The following is a 24,080-nucleotide window of genomic DNA, read 5'->3' as shown; positions in this document are numbered from 1 at the left end:
CATATGTACATTCTCATTATACAATTAACACGTTCGCGGACGTGAATGCTATAGCATTCAAATTTTAAAGCCAAGTTTTATTCATTTAATTTCATGTAACTTTAAGTTTTTGTAATTAATATACATTTTAAAGTAATGACCACTTGATTCATTAAGTACTTTCATATAACAGTTAAAATACGATATTCTGACTACAGTTATAATACATGTGTAATCAGATTTAGGATATTACAACTAGTTTCAAAAATAATTGCCTATCTATTTTTGCAGCTTCCTGAATTTTTAAGTGTCCGCGAACGTGTTAAATAGATTATGGCTGTATTTTAACACCCAGGCCTCTAGCCTGATATATTTAATTGTTAAATAATTTTTTTCGCTACATAAATACAACTTTTTAAAAATATATATGTAGTTAAAATTATATTTTCATATTTATATTTATTTCTTTAACTTTGGAATACAATCATACTCTTACTACCTTTGCCTTTTGCCTTCGCCAAGCATACAAGTTGTATACGTGTATGTAAGCACGTATGTATGTACATATGGGAATTTTGTACCTTGCTTTGACATATATTGCAAACTTTTTAAAGAAAAAGTTAAATTTTTTTATAAAGTAAAATAATATTTAATTAATTAAATAAAAAATTTTGTATGCACACATATATATATATATATATATATATACATATTTAAAAATGCGATTGATTAGTGAATATTTGCATTAATATAAAAAAATTAAATATTATATTAAAATAATTCACATTAGTGAAATTTATTTATTTCATTACCATCACTCATTTCAACCAAAATTAAAGTTTTCAATATTCATCAAAATATTGGATTATTTCATGCATCCAACTAACGCCACTGAGAATTGCTCTGGTGATACCATGGAGATATTTAATTTTATTTTTTCAAGCATATTATTTTAAGTAATATATAAAATAAACTGTTCAGATGATTGATAATTTGATATATTTTATATTTTCAATAGTAATAATTGATTTATATTAAGGAGTTTTAAGAAAATCGACTAAAACTAGCGAAAATGTAATATTTTGAGTACAAAGTTTCGACTAAAACACTCGTTACAAGAAAAATATTGACTTTATTCCAATTTAAGTATATTGATATGGAAGTGATACATGCATACTATCGTTATAGATATTCATTTGTTGAATTAGTAAATTCAGTGAATTTTAGTGAATTAAATAAATCTTAAAGTTTGTCATATAGCAGCACTAAATAGCACTGGAACGTGAAAATTTGATTATCATCTTTTCGCTCTGCTTCTCAAATTTTAAACAGAGTTAAACAACATATTGAATTCCAGAAATTATCTTTATTTACCAGTGCTCTATTGGTATAGTGCGTACAGTACATAAAGTGAGTGAAGTGTTTAAAGTGAGGTTTTAATCTACAATATATAAATAAAGATGTCTGATTCAGTTGCTGTTGTGAATGTAAGCTCCCCAGTAGCTACTGCTGCTACTATTGCTGAAAAAAAAGTTGTTGCCAAAAAGGTTAAGGCAGCTAAACCCAAAAAGCCGTCGGTTGCCCCTACCCATCCACCAACACAACAAATGGTCGACGCATCAATTAAGAATTTAAAGGAACGTGGCGGTTCATCACTTTTGGCGATTAAGAAATATATTAGTGCGACATACAAATGTGATGCCCAAAAATTGGCACCATTCATTAAACGCTATTTGAAATCGGCTGTTACAAGTGGCAAATTAATTCAAACCAAAGGAAAAGGTGCGTCCGGTTCATTCAAACTATCAGTTGCAGCTAGTAAATCAAGCGAGGGAAAATTGAAATCAAAAGCCGTAAAATCAGCAGAGAAGGTTAAGGCTAAAAAGAAGGCAGCAGATAGTGGTGCATCAAAGAAAAAATCATTGAGTAAAGTCAAAAAGGCGGCAAGTGGTGAGAAAAAGGTAAAAAAATCTGTTGCCAGTAAGAAAACAGCTGAAAAGAAGAAAACTGAAAAGGCTAAGGCGAAAGATGCAAAAAAGGGTGGTGCATTAAAAGTGAAACCAACTAAAGCCAAATCTGCAACTGCTAAGCCAAAAGCAGCTAAAGCAAAAGCAACTGCTGCTAAATCCAAGAAGTCTGCATCGAATAAAAAGCCAGCCGCAAAAAAACCTACAGCAGCAGGTAAAAAGTAAATAATTTACGGTGTTTGTAAGTGAGTTACAAACGGAACCTCATGGTTAATTAATAATAAGCCCTTTTCAGGGCTACAAAATCTCTTAACAAAAAGATCAAAAGTGAATTTATTCCTTACAGTGTGTAGAAAACATTTAAAAATTAAAAACCAAGTAGTTCAACAAACCAATATCATATTTAATAGACTAATGAAACCATATGAACATAGCTCTGGTATTCTTCAATATTAAGGAATTTTAAAATTAATTTCAATGTGCATACATACATACATATGTATGTATGTAGAGATATTAATGAAGACATTTTCTCATTCTCTTTGTTAATTTATATTTTGTGGCCCTGAAAAGGGCCTTGTTTGGTCAATCATTTATATACCATTAGTTCAGTTGGAAAAATTATTTGGAACTGGTATATTTGGTAACAGCTTTGGTACCTTCACTGACGGCATGTTTGGCCAATTCACCGGGCAAGAGTAAACGTACAGCAGTTTGAATTTCGCGACTGGTGATGGTTGAACGTTTGTTATAGTGAGCTAAACGCGACGCTTCCGCAGCAATGCGCTCAAAGATGTCATTCACAAAACTATTCATAATGCTCATGGCCTTGGATGAAATACCGGTATCAGGATGTACTTGTTTCAACACTTTATAGATGTAGATAGCATAACTTTCCTTCCTCTTACGCTTCTTTTTCTTATCATTTTTAGTAATATTCTTTTGAGCCTTACCGGCTTTCTTTGCTGCTTTTCCACTAGTTTTTGGCGGCATTTTAATTTCTTCACAACTTTGATGATTTTATGATTTTATTTTCACTCACACTATTTGTCACTTATTATACCTACCATGTGTCGTGTGCAGGCTTAAGTGTATATTTTCCGACCAACTCTTCGGCGAGACAATACGAAGTAGTAGTACACGCACGATGATCAACAGCACAGTATAAGGGTTGGTGCTCAGCATAGCGAGAAAGTATATAAGCAGCGCACATTTTGTGTATCAGTGAATAGTGTGCTTATACATTGAGTATAATACAGTACAGTGCTTTTTAGTGTAGTGAAGTGAACAATCTATAAGAGTGAAAATGTCAGGTCGCGGTAAAGGTGGTAAAGTTAAGGGAAAGGCAAAGTCCCGTTCAAATCGTGCTGGTCTTCAATTTCCAGTTGGTCGTATTCATCGTTTGTTGCGCAAAGGCAATTATGCTGAGCGTGTTGGTGCCGGTGCTCCAGTTTATCTAGCTGCAGTTATGGAATATTTAGCAGCTGAAGTTCTTGAATTGGCTGGTAATGCTGCTCGTGATAACAAAAAGACAAGAATCATCCCACGTCATTTACAATTGGCCATCCGCAACGATGAAGAATTGAATAAATTGTTGTCCGGTGTAACTATTGCTCAAGGTGGTGTTTTGCCTAATATTCAAGCTGTACTTTTGCCAAAGAAGACCGAAAAGAAAGCATAAAGTGAAAAATATAGGCGAATTATAATTATAAATACCGACGCAAACAAACCGTCCTTTTCAGGACGACAAAATACATTTACAAAGAGATTTAAATAATTTCTCACTAAATGTGTTATTTTTTCATACATATTATCGAATGTGAATAGACGCATGTATATTTGCGCCAAAACTGCGGCATATAAACTGGTTATGTATACATATTCATTCATACATGTGTATACATGCCTACAGACTGTACTAAAAACCGCTCGTGTATAAATGATGTGGAGTAGATAAAAACATGTGTATGTATGTACTACGTACATTAACGAAAACACAAAAATATCATATATGTTTACGCATAAATATTCCAACAAAATGTTTGATCTTTTTCATTAAACAAATTGTGGTCCCAAAAAGGACCGTTTTTTTATAATAGTTTTCTTATTCATTTAATATTCTTAATAAAGAACGTGGCATCCCATTAGGTGTATTACATTTTTATACATATTACCGAATTGCGCCAAAATTGCTGCTTATAAACTGGTTATGTGTGCATATACCTACATAAACGTGTATACATGCATGCCGACTATACTTAAAAGCACACGAGTAGAAACGATATGGAGTAGATAAAGAACTGTATAGGTATGTACTACATACATTTACGAAAACACAAAAATATCTACACATAAAGGCTATTCGTAAATTCATCACTGCGCTGCATAATATGATTATTCTGCACTGCCACTGCTAATCAGCACACATCTGTTGCATCAGCCATTTTTATGATTTGTGTTTTGCTACTATTTGCGCACAATATACTGCATTGTTGCATTTTCGACCACTTATGAGTTGCGGTGTTGCCAATTTTTGCATTTACGAACAGGCCCATATATATGCATAAATATTTCAATAAAATTTTTCATCTTTTTCGTTTAACAAATTGTGGTCCTGAAAAGGACCGTTTTTTCGTAAGTTTTCTTATTGATTTAAGCACGTTCACCACGAATACGTCTAGCCAATTGAATATCTTTTGGCATAATTGTAACACGCTTAGCATGGATGGCACACAAATTGGTATCTTCAAAAAGACCAACCAAGTATGCTTCACTTGCTTCTTGTAGAGCCATAACAGCAGAACTTTGGAAACGTAGATCAGTTTTGAAATCTTGCGCTATTTCACGAACCAAGCGCTGGAATGGCAATTTGCGTATCAATAATTCGGTACTCTTTTGATAGCGACGAATTTCACGCAACGCCACTGTACCTGGACGATAACGATGTGGCTTTTTAACTCCACCAGTTGCTGGTGCACTTTTGCGTGCAGCTTTTGTCGCCAATTGTTTACGTGGTGCCTTTCCACCAGTCGATTTTCGGGCTGTTTGCTTTGTACGAGCCATTTTTCACTACTCACTTTATTATTTTCCCACACTTGAACACTGTAGAACACTATAGAACACTAAACACTGTACCTATAACAAATTGTATGACTTTCACATCTTAAGTAGCAGTTTCAACTAATACGTTTCACAAGTCCATGTATTATGTAGGCATGTGTTGAAGCGAGATAGATGTATGGTGTACCTTTTGGCTTGGGTATTGTAGTTGTGAGATTTTGGTATAAATAGATGTGCTCTCGCTTCTGTTATTTCATTGGTGGTGAAGTGTTACAGTGTTAAAGTGTTAAATTCTTACTTGTGCAAATAGTAAATATCAAAAAATGACTGGTCGCGGCAAAGGTGGTAAAGGTTTGGGAAAAGGTGGAGCCAAACGCCATCGCAAAGTTTTACGTGATAACATCCAAGGTATCACTAAACCAGCTATTCGACGTTTAGCTCGTCGTGGTGGTGTAAAACGTATATCTGGTTTGATATATGAAGAAACTCGTGGTGTTTTAAAAGTATTTTTGGAGAATGTTATCCGTGATGCAGTTACCTATACTGAACATGCCAAAAGGAAAACAGTTACAGCTATGGATGTTGTGTACGCTTTAAAGAGACAAGGCCGTACTTTATACGGTTTCGGCGGTTAAATAATTTCTTGCGTACATATTTAAAAAACGGTCCTTTTCAGGACCACAATATTCTTTTAACAAAGATTCAAAATTTTGTACAATTAAAATTTTAAACAAACTCACAATTCTGTTGTGATTCTATATTTGATGTGCATGAGTACATATGTACATTCTCATTATACAATTAACACGTTCGCGGACGTGAATGCTATAGCATTCAAATTTTAAAGCCAAGTTTTATTCATTTAATTTCATGTAACTTTAAGTTTTTGTAATTAATATACATTTTAAAGTAATGACCACTTGATTCATTAAGTACTTTCATATAACAGTTAAAATACGATATTCTGACTACAGTTATAATACATGTGTAATCAGATTTAGGATATTACAACTAGTTTCAAAAATAATTGCCTATCTATTTTTGCAGCTTCCTGAATTTTTAAGTGTCCGCGAACGTGTTAAATAGATTATGGCTGTATTTTAACACCCAGGCCTCTAGCCTGATATATTTAATTGTTAAATAATTTTTTTCGCTACATAAATACAACTTTTTAAAAATATATATGTAGTTAAAATTATATTTTCATATTTATATTTATTTCTTTAACTTTGGAATACAATCATACTCTTACTACCTTTGCCTTTTGCCTTCGCCAAGCATACAAGTTGTATACGTGTATGTAAGCACGTATGTATGTACATATGGGAATTTTGTACCTTGCTTTGACATATATTGCAAACTTTTTAAAGAAAAAGTTAAATTTTTTTATAAAGTAAAATAATATTTAATTAATTAAATAAAAAATTTTGTATGCACACATATATATATATATATATATATATACATATTTAAAAATGCGATTGATTAGTGAATATTTGCATTAATATAAAAAAATTAAATATTATATTAAAATAATTCACATTAGTGAAATTTATTTATTTCATTACCATCACTCATTTCAACCAAAATTAAAGTTTTCAATATTCATCAAAATATTGGATTATTTCATGCATCCAACTAACGCCACTGAGAATTGCTCTGGTGATACCATGGAGATATTTAATTTTATTTTTTCAAGCATATTATTTTAAGTAATATATAAAATAAACTGTTCAGATGATTGATAATTTGATATATTTTATATTTTCAATAGTAATAATTGATTTATATTAAGGAGTTTTAAGAAAATCGACTAAAACTAGCGAAAATGTAATATTTTGAGTACAAAGTTTCGACTAAAACACTCGTTACAAGAAAAATATTGACTTTATTCCAATTTAAGTATATTGATATGGAAGTGATACATGCATACTATCGTTATAGATATTCATTTGTTGAATTAGTAAATTCAGTGAATTTTAGTGAATTAAATAAATCTTAAAGTTTGTCATATAGCAGCACTAAATAGCACTGGAACGTGAAAATTTGATTATCATCTTTTCGCTCTGCTTCTCAAATTTTAAACAGAGTTAAACAACATATTGAATTCCAGAAATTATCTTTATTTACCAGTGCTCTATTGGTATAGTGCGTACAGTACATAAAGTGAGTGAAGTGTTTAAAGTGAGGTTTTAATCTACAATATATAAATAAAGATGTCTGATTCAGTTGCTGTTGTGAATGTAAGCTCCCCAGTAGCTACTGCTGCTACTATTGCTGAAAAAAAAGTTGTTGCCAAAAAGGTTAAGGCAGCTAAACCCAAAAAGCCGTCGGTTGCCCCTACCCATCCACCAACACAACAAATGGTCGACGCATCAATTAAGAATTTAAAGGAACGTGGCGGTTCATCACTTTTGGCGATTAAGAAATATATTAGTGCGACATACAAATGTGATGCCCAAAAATTGGCACCATTCATTAAACGCTATTTGAAATCGGCTGTTACAAGTGGCAAATTAATTCAAACCAAAGGAAAAGGTGCGTCCGGTTCATTCAAACTATCAGTTGCAGCTAGTAAATCAAGCGAGGGAAAATTGAAATCAAAAGCCGTAAAATCAGCAGAGAAGGTTAAGGCTAAAAAGAAGGCAGCAGATAGTGGTGCATCAAAGAAAAAATCATTGAGTAAAGTCAAAAAGGCGGCAAGTGGTGAGAAAAAGGTAAAAAAATCTGTTGCCAGTAAGAAAACAGCTGAAAAGAAGAAAACTGAAAAGGCTAAGGCGAAAGATGCAAAAAAGGGTGGTGCATTAAAAGTGAAACCAACTAAAGCCAAATCTGCAACTGCTAAGCCAAAAGCAGCTAAAGCAAAAGCAACTGCTGCTAAATCCAAGAAGTCTGCATCGAATAAAAAGCCAGCCGCAAAAAAACCTACAGCAGCAGGTAAAAAGTAAATAATTTACGGTGTTTGTAAGTGAGTTACAAACGGAACCTCATGGTTAATTAATAATAAGCCCTTTTCAGGGCTACAAAATCTCTTAACAAAAAGATCAAAAGTGAATTTATTCCTTACAGTGTGTAGAAAACATTTAAAAATTAAAAACCAAGTAGTTCAACAAACCAATATCATATTTAATAGACTAATGAAACCATATGAACATAGCTCTGGTATTCTTCAATATTAAGGAATTTTAAAATTAATTTCAATGTGCATACATACATACATATGTATGTATGTAGAGATATTAATGAAGACATTTTCTCATTCTCTTTGTTAATTTATATTTTGTGGCCCTGAAAAGGGCCTTGTTTGGTCAATCATTTATATACCATTAGTTCAGTTGGAAAAATTATTTGGAACTGGTATATTTGGTAACAGCTTTGGTACCTTCACTGACGGCATGTTTGGCCAATTCACCGGGCAAGAGTAAACGTACAGCAGTTTGAATTTCGCGACTGGTGATGGTTGAACGTTTGTTATAGTGAGCTAAACGCGACGCTTCCGCAGCAATGCGCTCAAAGATGTCATTCACAAAACTATTCATAATGCTCATGGCCTTGGATGAAATACCGGTATCAGGATGTACTTGTTTCAACACTTTATAGATGTAGATAGCATAACTTTCCTTCCTCTTACGCTTCTTTTTCTTATCATTTTTAGTAATATTCTTTTGAGCCTTACCGGCTTTCTTTGCTGCTTTTCCACTAGTTTTTGGCGGCATTTTAATTTCTTCACAACTTTGATGATTTTATGATTTTATTTTCACTCACACTATTTGTCACTTATTATACCTACCATGTGTCGTGTGCAGGCTTAAGTGTATATTTTCCGACCAACTCTTCGGCGAGACAATACGAAGTAGTAGTACACGCACGATGATCAACAGCACAGTATAAGGGTTGGTGCTCAGCATAGCGAGAAAGTATATAAGCAGCGCACATTTTGTGTATCAGTGAATAGTGTGCTTATACATTGAGTATAATACAGTACAGTGCTTTTTAGTGTAGTGAAGTGAACAATCTATAAGAGTGAAAATGTCAGGTCGCGGTAAAGGTGGTAAAGTTAAGGGAAAGGCAAAGTCCCGTTCAAATCGTGCTGGTCTTCAATTTCCAGTTGGTCGTATTCATCGTTTGTTGCGCAAAGGCAATTATGCTGAGCGTGTTGGTGCCGGTGCTCCAGTTTATCTAGCTGCAGTTATGGAATATTTAGCAGCTGAAGTTCTTGAATTGGCTGGTAATGCTGCTCGTGATAACAAAAAGACAAGAATCATCCCACGTCATTTACAATTGGCCATCCGCAACGATGAAGAATTGAATAAATTGTTGTCCGGTGTAACTATTGCTCAAGGTGGTGTTTTGCCTAATATTCAAGCTGTACTTTTGCCAAAGAAGACCGAAAAGAAAGCATAAAGTGAAAAATATAGGCGAATTATAATTATAAATACCGACGCAAACAAACCGTCCTTTTCAGGACGACAAAATACATTTACAAAGAGATTTAAATAATTTCTCACTAAATGTGTTATTTTTTCATACATATTATCGAATGTGAATAGACGCATGTATATTTGCGCCAAAACTGCGGCATATAAACTGGTTATGTATACATATTCATTCATACATGTGTATACATGCCTACAGACTGTACTAAAAACCGCTCGTGTATAAATGATGTGGAGTAGATAAAAACATGTGTATGTATGTACTACGTACATTAACGAAAACACAAAAATATCATATATGTTTACGCATAAATATTCCAACAAAATGTTTGATCTTTTTCATTAAACAAATTGTGGTCCCAAAAAGGACCGTTTTTTTATAATAGTTTTCTTATTCATTTAATATTCTTAATAAAGAACGTGGCATCCCATTAGGTGTATTACATTTTTATACATATTACCGAATTGCGCCAAAATTGCTGCTTATAAACTGGTTATGTGTGCATATACCTACATAAACGTGTATACATGCATGCCGACTATACTTAAAAGCACACGAGTAGAAACGATATGGAGTAGATAAAGAACTGTATAGGTATGTACTACATACATTTACGAAAACACAAAAATATCTACACATAAAGGCTATTCGTAAATTCATCACTGCGCTGCATAATATGATTATTCTGCACTGCCACTGCTAATCAGCACACATCTGTTGCATCAGCCATTTTTATGATTTGTGTTTTGCTACTATTTGCGCACAATATACTGCATTGTTGCATTTTCGACCACTTATGAGTTGCGGTGTTGCCAATTTTTGCATTTACGAACAGGCCCATATATATGCATAAATATTTCAATAAAATTTTTCATCTTTTTCGTTTAACAAATTGTGGTCCTGAAAAGGACCGTTTTTTCGTAAGTTTTCTTATTGATTTAAGCACGTTCACCACGAATACGTCTAGCCAATTGAATATCTTTTGGCATAATTGTAACACGCTTAGCATGGATGGCACACAAATTGGTATCTTCAAAAAGACCAACCAAGTATGCTTCACTTGCTTCTTGTAGAGCCATAACAGCAGAACTTTGGAAACGTAGATCAGTTTTGAAATCTTGCGCTATTTCACGAACCAAGCGCTGGAATGGCAATTTGCGTATCAATAATTCGGTACTCTTTTGATAGCGACGAATTTCACGCAACGCCACTATACCTGGACGATAACGATGTGGCTTTTTAACTCCACCAGTTGCTGGTGCACTTTTGCGTGCAGCTTTTGTCGCCAATTGTTTACGTGGTGCCTTTCCACCAGTCGATTTTCGGGCTGTTTGCTTTGTACGAGCCATTTTTCACTACTCACTTTATTATTTTCCCACACTTGAACACTGTAGAACACTATAGAACACTAAACACTGTACCTATAACAAATTGTATGACTTTCACATCTTAAGTAGCAGTTTCAACTAATACGTTTCACAAGTCCATGTATTATGTAGGCATGTGTTGAAGCGAGATAGATGTATGGTGTACCTTTTGGCTTGGGTATTGTAGTTGTGAGATTTTGGTATAAATAGATGTGCTCTCGCTTCTGTTATTTCATTGGTGGTGAAGTGTTACAGTGTTAAAGTGTTAAATTCTTACTTGTGCAAATAGTAAATATCAAAAAATGACTGGTCGCGGCAAAGGTGGTAAAGGTTTGGGAAAAGGTGGAGCCAAACGCCATCGCAAAGTTTTACGTGATAACATCCAAGGTATCACTAAACCAGCTATTCGACGTTTAGCTCGTCGTGGTGGTGTAAAACGTATATCTGGTTTGATATATGAAGAAACTCGTGGTGTTTTAAAAGTATTTTTGGAGAATGTTATCCGTGATGCAGTTACCTATACTGAACATGCCAAAAGGAAAACAGTTACAGCTATGGATGTTGTGTACGCTTTAAAGAGACAAGGCCGTACTTTATACGGTTTCGGCGGTTAAATAATTTCTTGCGTACATATTTAAAAAACGGTCCTTTTCAGGACCACAATATTCTTTTAACAAAGATTCAAAATTTTGTACAATTAAAATTTTAAACAAACTCACAATTCTGTTGTGATTCTATATTTGATGTGCATGAGTACATATGTACATTCTCATTATACAATTAACACGTTCGCGGACGTGAATGCTATAGCATTCAAATTTTAAAGCCAAGTTTTATTCATTTAATTTCATGTAACTTTAAGTTTTTGTAATTAATATACATTTTAAAGTAATGACCACTTGATTCATTAAGTACTTTCATATAACAGTTAAAATACGATATTCTGACTACAGTTATAATACATGTGTAATCAGATTTAGGATATTACAACTAGTTTCAAAAATAATTGCCTATCTATTTTTGCAGCTTCCTGAATTTTTAAGTGTCCGCGAACGTGTTAAATAGATTATGGCTGTATTTTAACACCCAGGCCTCTAGCCTGATATATTTAATTGTTAAATAATTTTTTTCGCTACATAAATACAACTTTTTAAAAATATATATGTAGTTAAAATTATATTTTCATATTTATATTTATTTCTTTAACTTTGGAATACAATCATACTCTTACTACCTTTGCCTTTTGCCTTCGCCAAGCATACAAGTTGTATACGTGTATGTAAGCACGTATGTATGTACATATGGGAATTTTGTACCTTGCTTTGACATATATTGCAAACTTTTTAAAGAAAAAGTTAAATTTTTTTATAAAGTAAAATAATATTTAATTAATTAAATAAAAAATTTTGTATGCACACATATATATATATATATATATATATACATATTTAAAAATGCGATTGATTAGTGAATATTTGCATTAATATAAAAAAATTAAATATTATATTAAAATAATTCACATTAGTGAAATTTATTTATTTCATTACCATCACTCATTTCAACCAAAATTAAAGTTTTCAATATTCATCAAAATATTGGATTATTTCATGCATCCAACTAACGCCACTGAGAATTGCTCTGGTGATACCATGGAGATATTTAATTTTATTTTTTCAAGCATATTATTTTAAGTAATATATAAAATAAACTGTTCAGATGATTGATAATTTGATATATTTTATATTTTCAATAGTAATAATTGATTTATATTAAGGAGTTTTAAGAAAATCGACTAAAACTAGCGAAAATGTAATATTTTGAGTACAAAGTTTCGACTAAAACACTCGTTACAAGAAAAATATTGACTTTATTCCAATTTAAGTATATTGATATGGAAGTGATACATGCATACTATCGTTATAGATATTCATTTGTTGAATTAGTAAATTCAGTGAATTTTAGTGAATTAAATAAATCTTAAAGTTTGTCATATAGCAGCACTAAATAGCACTGGAACGTGAAAATTTGATTATCATCTTTTCGCTCTGCTTCTCAAATTTTAAACAGAGTTAAACAACATATTGAATTCCAGAAATTATCTTTATTTACCAGTGCTCTATTGGTATAGTGCGTACAGTACATAAAGTGAGTGAAGTGTTTAAAGTGAGGTTTTAATCTACAATATATAAATAAAGATGTCTGATTCAGTTGCTGTTGTGAATGTAAGCTCCCCAGTAGCTACTGCTGCTACTATTGCTGAAAAAAAAGTTGTTGCCAAAAAGGTTAAGGCAGCTAAACCCAAAAAGCCGTCGGTTGCCCCTACCCATCCACCAACACAACAAATGGTCGACGCATCAATTAAGAATTTAAAGGAACGTGGCGGTTCATCACTTTTGGCGATTAAGAAATATATTAGTGCGACATACAAATGTGATGCCCAAAAATTGGCACCATTCATTAAACGCTATTTGAAATCGGCTGTTACAAGTGGCAAATTAATTCAAACCAAAGGAAAAGGTGCGTCCGGTTCATTCAAACTATCAGTTGCAGCTAGTAAATCAAGCGAGGGAAAATTGAAATCAAAAGCCGTAAAATCAGCAGAGAAGGTTAAGGCTAAAAAGAAGGCAGCAGATAGTGGTGCATCAAAGAAAAAATCATTGAGTAAAGTCAAAAAGGCGGCAAGTGGTGAGAAAAAGGTAAAAAAATCTGTTGCCAGTAAGAAAACAGCTGAAAAGAAGAAAACTGAAAAGGCTAAGGCGAAAGATGCAAAAAAGGGTGGTGCATTAAAAGTGAAACCAACTAAAGCCAAATCTGCAACTGCTAAGCCAAAAGCAGCTAAAGCAAAAGCAACTGCTGCTAAATCCAAGAAGTCTGCATCGAATAAAAAGCCAGCCGCAAAAAAACCTACAGCAGCAGGTAAAAAGTAAATAATTTACGGTGTTTGTAAGTGAGTTACAAACGGAACCTCATGGTTAATTAATAATAAGCCCTTTTCAGGGCTACAAAATCTCTTAACAAAAAGATCAAAAGTGAATTTATTCCTTACAGTGTGTAGAAAACATTTAAAAATTAAAAACCAAGTAGTTCAACAAACCAATATCATATTTAATAGACTAATGAAACCATATGAACATAGCTCTGGTATTCTTCAATATTAAGGAATTTTAAAATTAATTTCAATGTGCATACATACATACATATGTATGTATGTAGAGATATTAATGAAGACATTTTCTCATTCTCTTTGTTAATTTATATTTTGTGGCCCTGAAAAGGGCCTTGTTTGGTCAATCATTTATATACCATTAGTTCAGTTGGAAAAATTATTTGGAACTGGTATATTTGGTAACAGCTTTGGTACCTTCACTGACGGCATGTTTGGCCAATTCACCGGGCAAGAGTAAACGTACAGCAGTTTGAATTTCGCGACTGGTGATGGTTGAACGTTTGTTATAGTGAGCTAAACGCGACGCTTCCGCAGCAATGCGCTCAAAGATGTCATTCACAAAACTATTCATAATGCTCATGGCCTTGGATGAAATACCGGTATCAGGATGTACTTGTTTCAACACTTTATAGATGTAGATAGCATAACTTTCCTTCCTCTTACGCTTCTTTTTCTTATCATTTTTAGTAATATTCTTTTGAGCCTTACCGGCTTTCTTTGCTGCTTTTCCACTAGTTTTTGGCGGCATTTTAATTTCTTCACAACTTTGATGATTTTATGATTTTATTTTCACTCACACTATTTGTCACTTATTATACCTACCATGTGTCGTGTGCAGGCTTAAGTGTATATTTTCCGACCAACTCTTCGGCGAGACAATACGAAGTAGTAGTACACGCACGATGATCAACAGCACAGTATAAGGGTTGGTGCTCAGCATAGCGAGAAAGTATATAAGCAGCGCACATTTTGTGTATCAGTGAATAGTGTGCTTATACATTGAGTATAATACAGTACAGTGCTTTTTAGTGTAGTGAAGTGAACAATCTATAAGAGTGAAAATGTCAGGTCGCGGTAAAGGTGGTAAAGTTAAGGGAAAGGCAAAGTCCCGTTCAAATCGTGCTGGTCTTCAATTTCCAGTTGGTCGTATTCATCGTTTGTTGCGCAAAGGCAATTATGCTGAGCGTGTTGGTGCCGGTGCTCCAGTTTATCTAGCTGCAGTTATGGAATATTTAGCAGCTGAAGTTCTTGAATTGGCTGGTAATGCTGCTCGTGATAACAAAAAGACAAGAATCATCCCACGTCATTTACAATTGGCCATCCGCAACGATGAAGAATTGAATAAATTGTTGTCCGGTGTAACTATTGCTCAAGGTGGTGTTTTGCCTAATATTCAAGCTGTACTTTTGCCAAAGAAGACCGAAAAGAAAGCATAAAGTGAAAAATATAGGCGAATTATAATTATAAATACCGACGCAAACAAACCGTCCTTTTCAGGACGACAAAATACATTTACAAAGAGATTTAAATAATTTCTCACTAAATGTGTTATTTTTTCATACATATTATCGAATGTGAATAGACGCATGTATATTTGCGCCAAAACTGCGGCATATAAACTGGTTATGTATACATATTCATTCATACATGTGTATACATGCCTACAGACTGTACTAAAAACCGCTCGTGTATAAATGATGTGGAGTAGATAAAAACATGTGTATGTATGTACTACGTACATTAACGAAAACACAAAAATATCATATATGTTTACGCATAAATATTCCAACAAAATGTTTGATCTTTTTCATTAAACAAATTGTGGTCCCAAAAAGGACCGTTTTTTTATAATAGTTTTCTTATTCATTTAATATTCTTAATAAAGAACGTGGCATCCCATTAGGTGTATTACATTTTTATACATATTACCGAATTGCGCCAAAATTGCTGCTTATAAACTGGTTATGTGTGCATATACCTACATAAACGTGTATACATGCATGCCGACTATACTTAAAAGCACACGAGTAGATAAAGAACTGTATAGGTATGTACTACATACATTTACGAAAAAACAAAAATATCTACACATAAAGGCTATTCGTAAATTCATCACTGCGCTGCATAATATGATTATTCTGCACTGCCACTGCTAATCAGCACACATCTGTTGCATCAGCCATTTTTATGATTTGTGTTTTGCTACTATTTGCGCACAATATACTGCATTGTTGCATTTTCGACCACTTATGAGTTGCGGTGTTGCCAATTTTTGCATTTACGAACAGGCCCATATATATGCATAAATATTTCAATAAAATTTTTCATCTTTTTCGTTTAACAAATTGTGGTCCTGAAAAGGACCGTTTTTTCGTAAGTTTTCTTATTGATTTAAGCACGTTCACCACGAATACGTCTAGCCAATTGAATATCTTTTGGCATAATTGTAACACGCTTAGCATGGATGGCACACAAATTGGTATCTTCAAAAAGACCAACCAAGTATGCTTCACTTGCTTCTTGTAGAGCCATAACAGCAGAACTTTGGAAACGTAGATCAGTTTTGAAATCTTGCGCTATTTCACGAACCAAGCGCTGGAATGGCAATTTGCGTATCAATAATTCGGTACTCTTTTGATAGCGACGAATTTCACGCAACGCCACTGTACCTGGACGATAACGATGTGGCTTTTTAACTCCACCAGTTGCTGGTGCACTTTTGCGTGCAGCTTTTGTCGCCAATTGTTTACGTGGTGCCTTTCCACCAGTCGATTTTCGGGCTGTTTGCTTTGTACGAGCCATTTTTCACTACTCACTTTATTATTTTCTCACACTTGAACACTATAGAACACTGTACACTGTACCTATAACAAATTGTATGACGTTCACATCTTAAGTAGCAATTTCAACTAATACGTTTCACAAGTCCATGTATTATGTAGGCATGTGTTGAAGCGAGATAGATGTATGGTGTACCTTTTGTCTTGGGTATTGCAGTTGTGAGATTTTGGTATAAATAGATGTGCTCTCGCTTCTGTTATTTCATTGGTGGTGAAGTGTTACAGTGTTAAAGTGTTAAATTCTTACTTGTGCAAATAGTAAATATCAAAAAATGACTGGTCGCGGCAAAGGTGGTAAAGGTTTGGGAAAAGGTGGAGCCAAACGCCATCGCAAAGTTTTACGTGATAACATCCAAGGTATCACTAAACCAGCTATTCGACGTTTAGCTCGTCGTGGTGGTGTAAAACGTATATCTGGTTTGATATATGAAGAAACTCGTGGTGTTTTAAAAGTATTTTTGGAGAATGTTATCCGTGATGCAGTTACCTATACTGAACATGCCAAAAGGAAAACAGTTACAGCTATGGATGTTGTGTACGCTTTAAAGAGACAAGGCCGTACTTTATACGGTTTCGGCGGTTAAATAATTTCTTGCGTACATATTTAAAAAACGGTCCTTTTCAGGACCACAATATTCTTTTAACAAAGATTCAAAATTTTGTAGAATTAAAATTTTAAACAAACTCACAATTCTGTTGTGATTCTATATTTGATGTGCATGAGTACATATGTACATTCTCATTATACAATTAACACGTTCGCGGACGTGAATGCTATAGCATTCAAATTTTAAAGCCAAGTTTTATTCATTTAATTTCATGTAACTTTAAGTTTTTGTAATTAATATACATTTTAAAGTAATGACCACTTGATTCATTAAGTACTTTCATATAACAGTTAAAATACGATATTCTGACTACAGTTATAATACATGTGTAATCAGATTTAGGATATTACAACTAGTTTCAAAAATAATTGCCTATCTATTTTTGCAGCTTCCTGAATTTTTAAGTGTCCGCGAACGTGTTAAATAGATTATGGCTGTATTTTAACACCCAGGCCTCTAGCCTGATATATTTAATTGTTAAATAATTTTTTTCGCTACATAAATACAACTTTTTAAAAATATATATGTAGTTAAAATTATATTTTCATATTTATATTTATTTCTTTAACTTTGGAATACAATCATACTCTTACTACCTTTGCCTTTTGCCTTCGCCAAGCATACAAGTTGTATACGTGTATGTAAGCACGTATGTATGTACATATGGGAATTTTGTACCTTGCTTTGACATATATTGCAAACTTTTTAAAGAAAAAGTTAAATTTTTTTATAAAGTAAAATAATATTTAATTAATTAAATAAAAAAATTTTGTATGCACACATATATATATATATATATATATATACATATTTAAAAATGCGATTGATTAGTGAATATTTGCATTAATATAAAAAAATTAAATATTATATTAAAATAATTCACATTAGTGAAATTTATTTATTTCATTACCATCACTCATTTCAACCAAAATTAAAGTTTTCAATATTCATCAAAATATTGGATTATTTCATGCATCCACCTAACGCCACTGAGAATTGCTCTGGTGATACCATGGAGATATTTAATTTTATTTTTTCAAGCATATTATTTTAAGTAATATATAAAATAAACTGTTCAGATGATTGATAATTTGATATATTTTATATTTTCAATAGTAATAATTGATTTATATTAAGGAGTTTTAAGAAAATCGACTAAAACTAGCGAAAATGTAATATTTTGAGTACAAAGTTTCGACTAAAACACTCGTTACAAGAAAAATATTGACTTTATTCCAATTTAAGTATATTGATATGGAAGTGATACATGCATACTATCGTTATAGATATTCATTTGTTGAATTAGTAAATTCAGTGAATTTTAGTGAATTAAATAAATCTTAAAGTTTGTCATATAGCAGCACTAAATAGCACTGGAACGTGAAAATTTGATTATCATCTTTTCGCTCTGCTTCTCAAATTTTAAACAGAGTTAAACAACATATTGAATTCCAGAAATTATCTTTATTTACCAGTGCTCTATTGGTATAGTGCGTACAGTACATAAAGTGAGTGAAGTGTTTAAAGTGAGGTTTTAATCTACAATATATAAATAAAGATGTCTGATTCAGTTGCTGTTGTGAATGTAAGCTCCCCAGTAGCTACTGCTGCTACTATTGCTGAAAAAAAAGTTGTTGCCAAAAAGGTTAAGGCAGCTAAACCCAAAAAGCCGTCGGTTGCCCCTACCCATCCACCAACACAACAAATGGTCGACGCATCAATTAAGAATTTAAAGGAACGTGGCGGTTCATCACTTTTGGCGATTAAGAAATATATTAGTGCGACATACAAATGTGATGCCCAAAAATTGGCACCATTCATTAAACGCTATTTGAAATCGGCTGTTACAAGTGGCAAATTAATTCAAACCAAAGGAAAAGGTGCGTCCGGTTCATTCAAACTATCAGTTGCAGCTAGTAAATCAAGCGAGGGAAAATTGAAATCAAAAGCCGTAAAATCAGCAGAGAAGGTTAAGGCTAAAAAGAAGGCAGCAGATAGTGGTGCATCAAAGAAAAAATCATTGAGTAAAGTCAAAAAGGCGGCAAGTGGTGAGAAAAAGGTAAAAAAATCTGTTGCCAGTAAGAAAACAGCTGAAAAGAAGAAAACTGAAAAGGCTAAGGCGAAAGATGCAAAAAAGGGTGGTGCATTAAAAGTGAAACCAACTAAAGCCAAATCTGCAACTGCTAAGCCAAAAGCAGCTAAAGCAAAAGCAACTGCTGCTAAATCCAAGAAGTCTGCATCGAATAAAAAGCCAGCCGCAAAAAAACCTACAGCAGCAGGTAAAAAGTAAATAATTTACGGTGTTTGTAAGTGAGTTACAAACGGAACCTCATGGTTAATTAATAATAAGCCCTTTTCAGGGCTACAAAATCTCTTAACAAAAAGATCAAAAGTGAATTTATTCCTTACAGTGTGTAGAAAACATTTAAAAATTAAAAACCAAGTAGTTCAACAAACCAATATCATATTTAATAGACTAATGAAACCATATGAACATAGCTCTGGTATTCTTCAATATTAAGGAATTTTAAAATTAATTTCAATGTGCATACATACATACATATGTATGTATGTAGAGATATTAATGAAGACATTTTCTCATTCTCTTTGTTAATTTATATTTTGTGGCCCTGAAAAGGGCCTTGTTTGGTCAATCATTTATATACCATTAGTTCAGTTGGAAAAATTATTTGGAACTGGTATATTTGGTAACAGCTTTGGTACCTTCACTGACGGCATGTTTGGCCAATTCACCGGGCAAGAGTAAACGTACAGCAGTTTGAATTTCGCGACTGGTGATGGTTGAACGTTTGTTATAGTGAGCTAAACGCGACGCTTCCGCAGCAATGCGCTCAAAGATGTCATTCACAAAACTATTCATAATGCTCATGGCCTTGGATGAAATACCGGTATCAGGATGTACTTGTTTCAACACTTTATAGATGTAGATAGCATAACTTTCCTTCCTCTTACGCTTCTTTTTCTTATCATTTTTAGTAATATTCTTTTGAGCCTTACCGGCTTTCTTTGCTGCTTTTCCACTAGTTTTTGGCGGCATTTTAATTTCTTCACAACTTTGATGATTTTATGATTTTATTTTCACTCACACTATTTGTCACTTATTATACCTACCATGTGTCGTGTGCAGGCTTAAGTGTATATTTTCCGACCAACTCTTCGGCGAGACAATACGAAGTAGTAGTACACGCACGATGATCAACAGCACAGTATAAGGGTTGGTGCTCAGCATAGCGAGAAAGTATATAAGCAGCGCACATTTTGTGTATCAGTGAATAGTGTGCTTATACATTGAGTATAATACAGTACAGTGCTTTTTAGTGTAGTGAAGTGAACAATCTATAAGAGTGAAAATGTCAGGTCGCGGTAAAGGTGGTAAAGTTAAGGGAAAGGCAAAGTCCCGTTCAAATCGTGCTGGTCTTCAATTTCCAGTTGGTCGTATTCATCGTTTGTTGCGCAAAGGCAATTATGCTGAGCGTGTTGGTGCCGGTGCTCCAGTTTATCTAGCTGCAGTTATGGAATATTTAGCAGCTGAAGTTCTTGAATTGGCTGGTAATGCTGCTCGTGATAACAAAAAGACAAGAATCATCCCACGTCATTTACAATTGGCCATCCGCAACGATGAAGAATTGAATAAATTGTTGTCCGGTGTAACTATTGCTCAAGGTGGTGTTTTGCCTAATATTCAAGCTGTACTTTTGCCAAAGAAGACCGAAAAGAAAGCATAAAGTGAAAAATATAGGCGAATTATAATTATAAATACCGACGCAAACAAACCGTCCTTTTCAGGACGACAAAATACATTTACAAAGAGATTTAAATAATTTCTCACTAAATGTGTTATTTTTTCATACATATTATCGAATGTGAATAGACGCATGTATATTTGCGCCAAAACTGCGGCATATAAACTGGTTATGTATACATATTCATTCATACATGTGTATACATGCCTACAGACTGTACTAAAAACCGCTCGTGTATAAATGATGTGGAGTAGATAAAAACATGTGTATGTATGTACTACGTACATTAACGAAAACACAAAAATATCATATATGTTTACGCATAAATATTCCAACAAAATGTTTGATCTTTTTCATTAAACAAATTGTGGTCCCAAAAAGGACCGTTTTTTTATAATAGTTTTCTTATTCATTTAATATTCTTAATAAAGAACGTGGCATCCCATTAGGTGTATTACATTTTTATACATATTACCGAATTGCGCCAAAATTGCTGCTTATAAACTGGTTATGTGTGCATATACCTACATAAACGTGTATACATGCATGCCGACTATACTTAAAAGCACACGAGTAGATAAAGAACTGTATAGGTATGTACTACATACATTTACGAAAAAACAAAAATATCTACACATAAAGGCTATTCGTAAATTCATCACTGCGCTGCATAATATGATTATTCTGCACTGCCACTGCTAATCAGCACACATCTGTTGCATCAGCCATTTTTATGATTTGTGTTTTGCTACTATTTGCGCACAATATACTGCATTGTTGCATTTTCGACCACTTATGAGTTGCGGTGTTGCCAATTTTTGCATTTACGAACAGGCCCATATATATGCATAAATATTTCAATAAAATTTTTCATCTTTTTCGTTTAACAAATTGTGGTCCTGAAAAGGACCGTTTTTTCGTAAGTTTTCTTATTGATTTAAGCACGTTCACCACGAATACGTCTAGCCAATTGAATATCTTTTGGCATAATTGTAACACGCTTAGCATGGATGGCACACAAATTGGTATCTTTGGCATAATTGTAACACGCTTAGCATGGATGGCACACAAATTGGTATCTTCAAAAAGACCAACCAAGTATGCTTCACTTGCTTCTTGTAGAGCCATAACAGCAAAACTTTGGAAACGTAGATCAGTTTTGAAATCTTGCGCTATTTCACGAACTAAGCGCTGAAATGGCAATTTGCGTATCAATAATTCGGTACTCTTTTGATAGCGACGAATTTCACGCAACGCCACTGTACCTGGACGATAACGATGTGGCTTTTTAACTCCACCAGTTGCCGGTGCACTTTCGCGTGCAGCTTTTGTCGCCAATTGTTTACGTGGTGCTTTTCCACCAGTCGATTTTCGGGCTGTTTGCTTTGTACGAGCCATTTTTCACTACTCACTTTGTTATTTTCTCACACTTGAACACTATAGAACACTGTACACTGTACCTATAACAAATTGTATGACGTTCACATCTTAAGTAGCAATTTCAACAACAACGTTTCACAAGTCCATGTATTATGTAGGCATGTGTTGAAGCGAGATAGATGTATGGTGTACCTTTTGGCTTGGGTATTGTAGTTGTGAGATTTTGGTATAAATAGATGTGCTCTCGCTTCTGTTATTTCATTGGTGGTGAAGTGTTAAAGTGTTAAATTCTAACTTGTGCAAATAGTAAATATCAAAAAATGACTGGTCGCGGCAAAGGTGGTAAAGGTTTGGGAAAAGGTGGAGCCAAACGTCATCGCAAAGTTTTACGTGATAACATCCAAGGTATCACTAAACCAGCTATTCGACGTTTAGCTCGTCGTGGTGGTGTAAAACGTATATCTGGTTTGATATATGAAGAAACTCGTGGTGTTTTAAAAGTATTTTTGGAGAATGTTATCCGTGATGCAGTTACCTATACTGAACATGCCAAAAGGAAAACAGTTACAGCTATGGATGTTGTGTACGCTTTAAAGAGACAAGGCCGTACTTTATACGGTTTCGGCGGTTAAATAATTTCTTGCGTACATATTTAAAAAACGGTCCTTTTCAGGACCACAATATTCTTTTAACAAAGATTCAAAATTTTGTACAATTAAAATTTCTAACAAACGCACAATTCTGTTGTCATTCTATATTTCATGTGCACAAATACATATGTACATACTCATTACAGTGAAATTCCCCATTACGGACAGTCCTTATAACCGGACAGCTCCAATAACCGGACAAATTTTGGGCACACAGGTTTTTCATTCATTTTTTCATACAAATATCATCCTAATAAACGGACACTCTAATAACCGGACGCGGACAAAGTATTTCAAACCATTTTCATAAAAAAATTTCTCATAAACGGACAAAATTCAAAAATATCACAAGCAAGCTTTGTTGTTCATTATAAAAATGAAATAGGTGATTCCCCTTTTATGTGAGCACGTATGTATGTATATATGGGAATTTTGTACCTTGCTTTGACATATATTGCAAATTTTTTAAAGAAAAAGTTAAATTGTTTTATTAATTAAAATAATATTAAATATTTATTTATTTAAAAAATGTTGTATGCACACATATGTATGTATATATATATATATACATATTTAAAAACGCGATTGATTAGTGAATATTTGCTTCAATATCAAAAAATTAAGTATTATATTAAATAAAATTTACATAATTCACATTAGTGAAATTTATTTATTTCATTACCATCATTCATTTCAACCAAAATTAAAGTTTTCAATATTCATCAAAATATTGGATTATTTCATGCATCCAACTAACGCCACTGAGAATTGCTCTGGTGATACCATTGAGATATTTAATTTTATTTTTTCAAACATATTATTTTAAGTAATATAATATATAAAATAAACTGTTCAGATGATTGATAATTTGATATATTTTATATTTTCAATAGTAATAATTGATTTATATTAAGGAGTTTTAAGAAAATCGACTAAAACTAGCGAAAATTTAATATTTTGAGTACAAAGTTTCGACTAAAACACTCGTTACAAGAAAAATATTGACTTTATTCCAATTTAAGTATATTGATATGGAAGTGATACATGCATACTATCGTTATAGATATTCATTTGTTGAATT

The 24,080-nt window shown here is 33.2% G+C and overlaps 6 protein-coding genes across 6 annotated transcripts; 4 read left to right on the top strand and 2 right to left on the bottom strand.

Annotated features, from left to right (window-relative positions):
* Positions 1 to 4,573: 4,573 nt before the first annotated feature.
* On the bottom strand, positions 4,574 to 10,951 carry LOC128864631 (histone H3-like). Its single transcript, XM_054104390.1, has 2 exons — positions 10,391 to 10,951; positions 4,574 to 5,009 (listed from the first exon to the last, which is right to left on the bottom strand). Exons 1-2 carry the CDS (start codon positions 10,790 to 10,792, stop codon positions 4,599 to 4,601), a joined length of 813 nt encoding a protein of 270 aa, XP_053960365.1. The 5' UTR covers positions 10,793 to 10,951; the 3' UTR covers positions 4,574 to 4,598.
* Positions 5,272 to 5,667, top strand: LOC128864789 (histone H4). Its single transcript, XM_054104548.1, has one exon. The coding sequence runs from the start codon at positions 5,330 to 5,332 to the stop codon at positions 5,639 to 5,641; it is 312 nt and encodes a 103-aa protein (XP_053960523.1). The 5' UTR covers positions 5,272 to 5,329; the 3' UTR covers positions 5,642 to 5,667.
* A 103-nt stretch (positions 10,952 to 11,054) lies between the features above and the next one.
* LOC128864788 (histone H4) lies at positions 11,055 to 11,450 on the top strand. The gene has a single exon (XM_054104547.1). It carries the CDS (start codon positions 11,113 to 11,115, stop codon positions 11,422 to 11,424), a length of 312 nt encoding a protein of 103 aa, XP_053960522.1. The 5' UTR covers positions 11,055 to 11,112; the 3' UTR covers positions 11,425 to 11,450.
* Positions 11,451 to 16,136: 4,686 nt separating this feature from the next.
* Positions 16,137 to 22,409, bottom strand: LOC128864630 (histone H3-like). The gene is made up of 2 exons (XM_054104389.1): positions 22,005 to 22,409; positions 16,137 to 16,559 (listed from the first exon to the last, which is right to left on the bottom strand). The coding sequence occupies exons 1-2, from the start codon at positions 22,365 to 22,367 to the stop codon at positions 16,149 to 16,151; spliced, it is 774 nt and encodes a 257-aa protein (XP_053960364.1). The 5' UTR covers positions 22,368 to 22,409; the 3' UTR covers positions 16,137 to 16,148.
* Positions 16,812 to 17,207, top strand: LOC128864791 (histone H4). The gene has a single exon (XM_054104550.1). It carries the CDS (start codon positions 16,870 to 16,872, stop codon positions 17,179 to 17,181), a length of 312 nt encoding a protein of 103 aa, XP_053960525.1. The 5' UTR covers positions 16,812 to 16,869; the 3' UTR covers positions 17,182 to 17,207.
* Positions 22,410 to 22,626: 217 nt separating the features above from the next.
* On the top strand, positions 22,627 to 23,010 carry LOC128864792 (histone H4). The gene has a single exon (XM_054104551.1). It carries the CDS (start codon positions 22,670 to 22,672, stop codon positions 22,979 to 22,981), a length of 312 nt encoding a protein of 103 aa, XP_053960526.1. The 5' UTR covers positions 22,627 to 22,669; the 3' UTR covers positions 22,982 to 23,010.
* The last annotated feature ends 1,070 nt before the right edge of the window (positions 23,011 to 24,080 follow it).

This window comes from Anastrepha ludens, chromosome 5, assembly GCF_028408465.1.
Source record: "Anastrepha ludens isolate Willacy chromosome 5, idAnaLude1.1, whole genome shotgun sequence".
NCBI lineage: Eukaryota > Metazoa > Arthropoda > Insecta > Diptera > Tephritidae > Anastrepha > Anastrepha ludens.
This window is presented reverse-complemented; position numbering and strand designations above follow the sequence as displayed.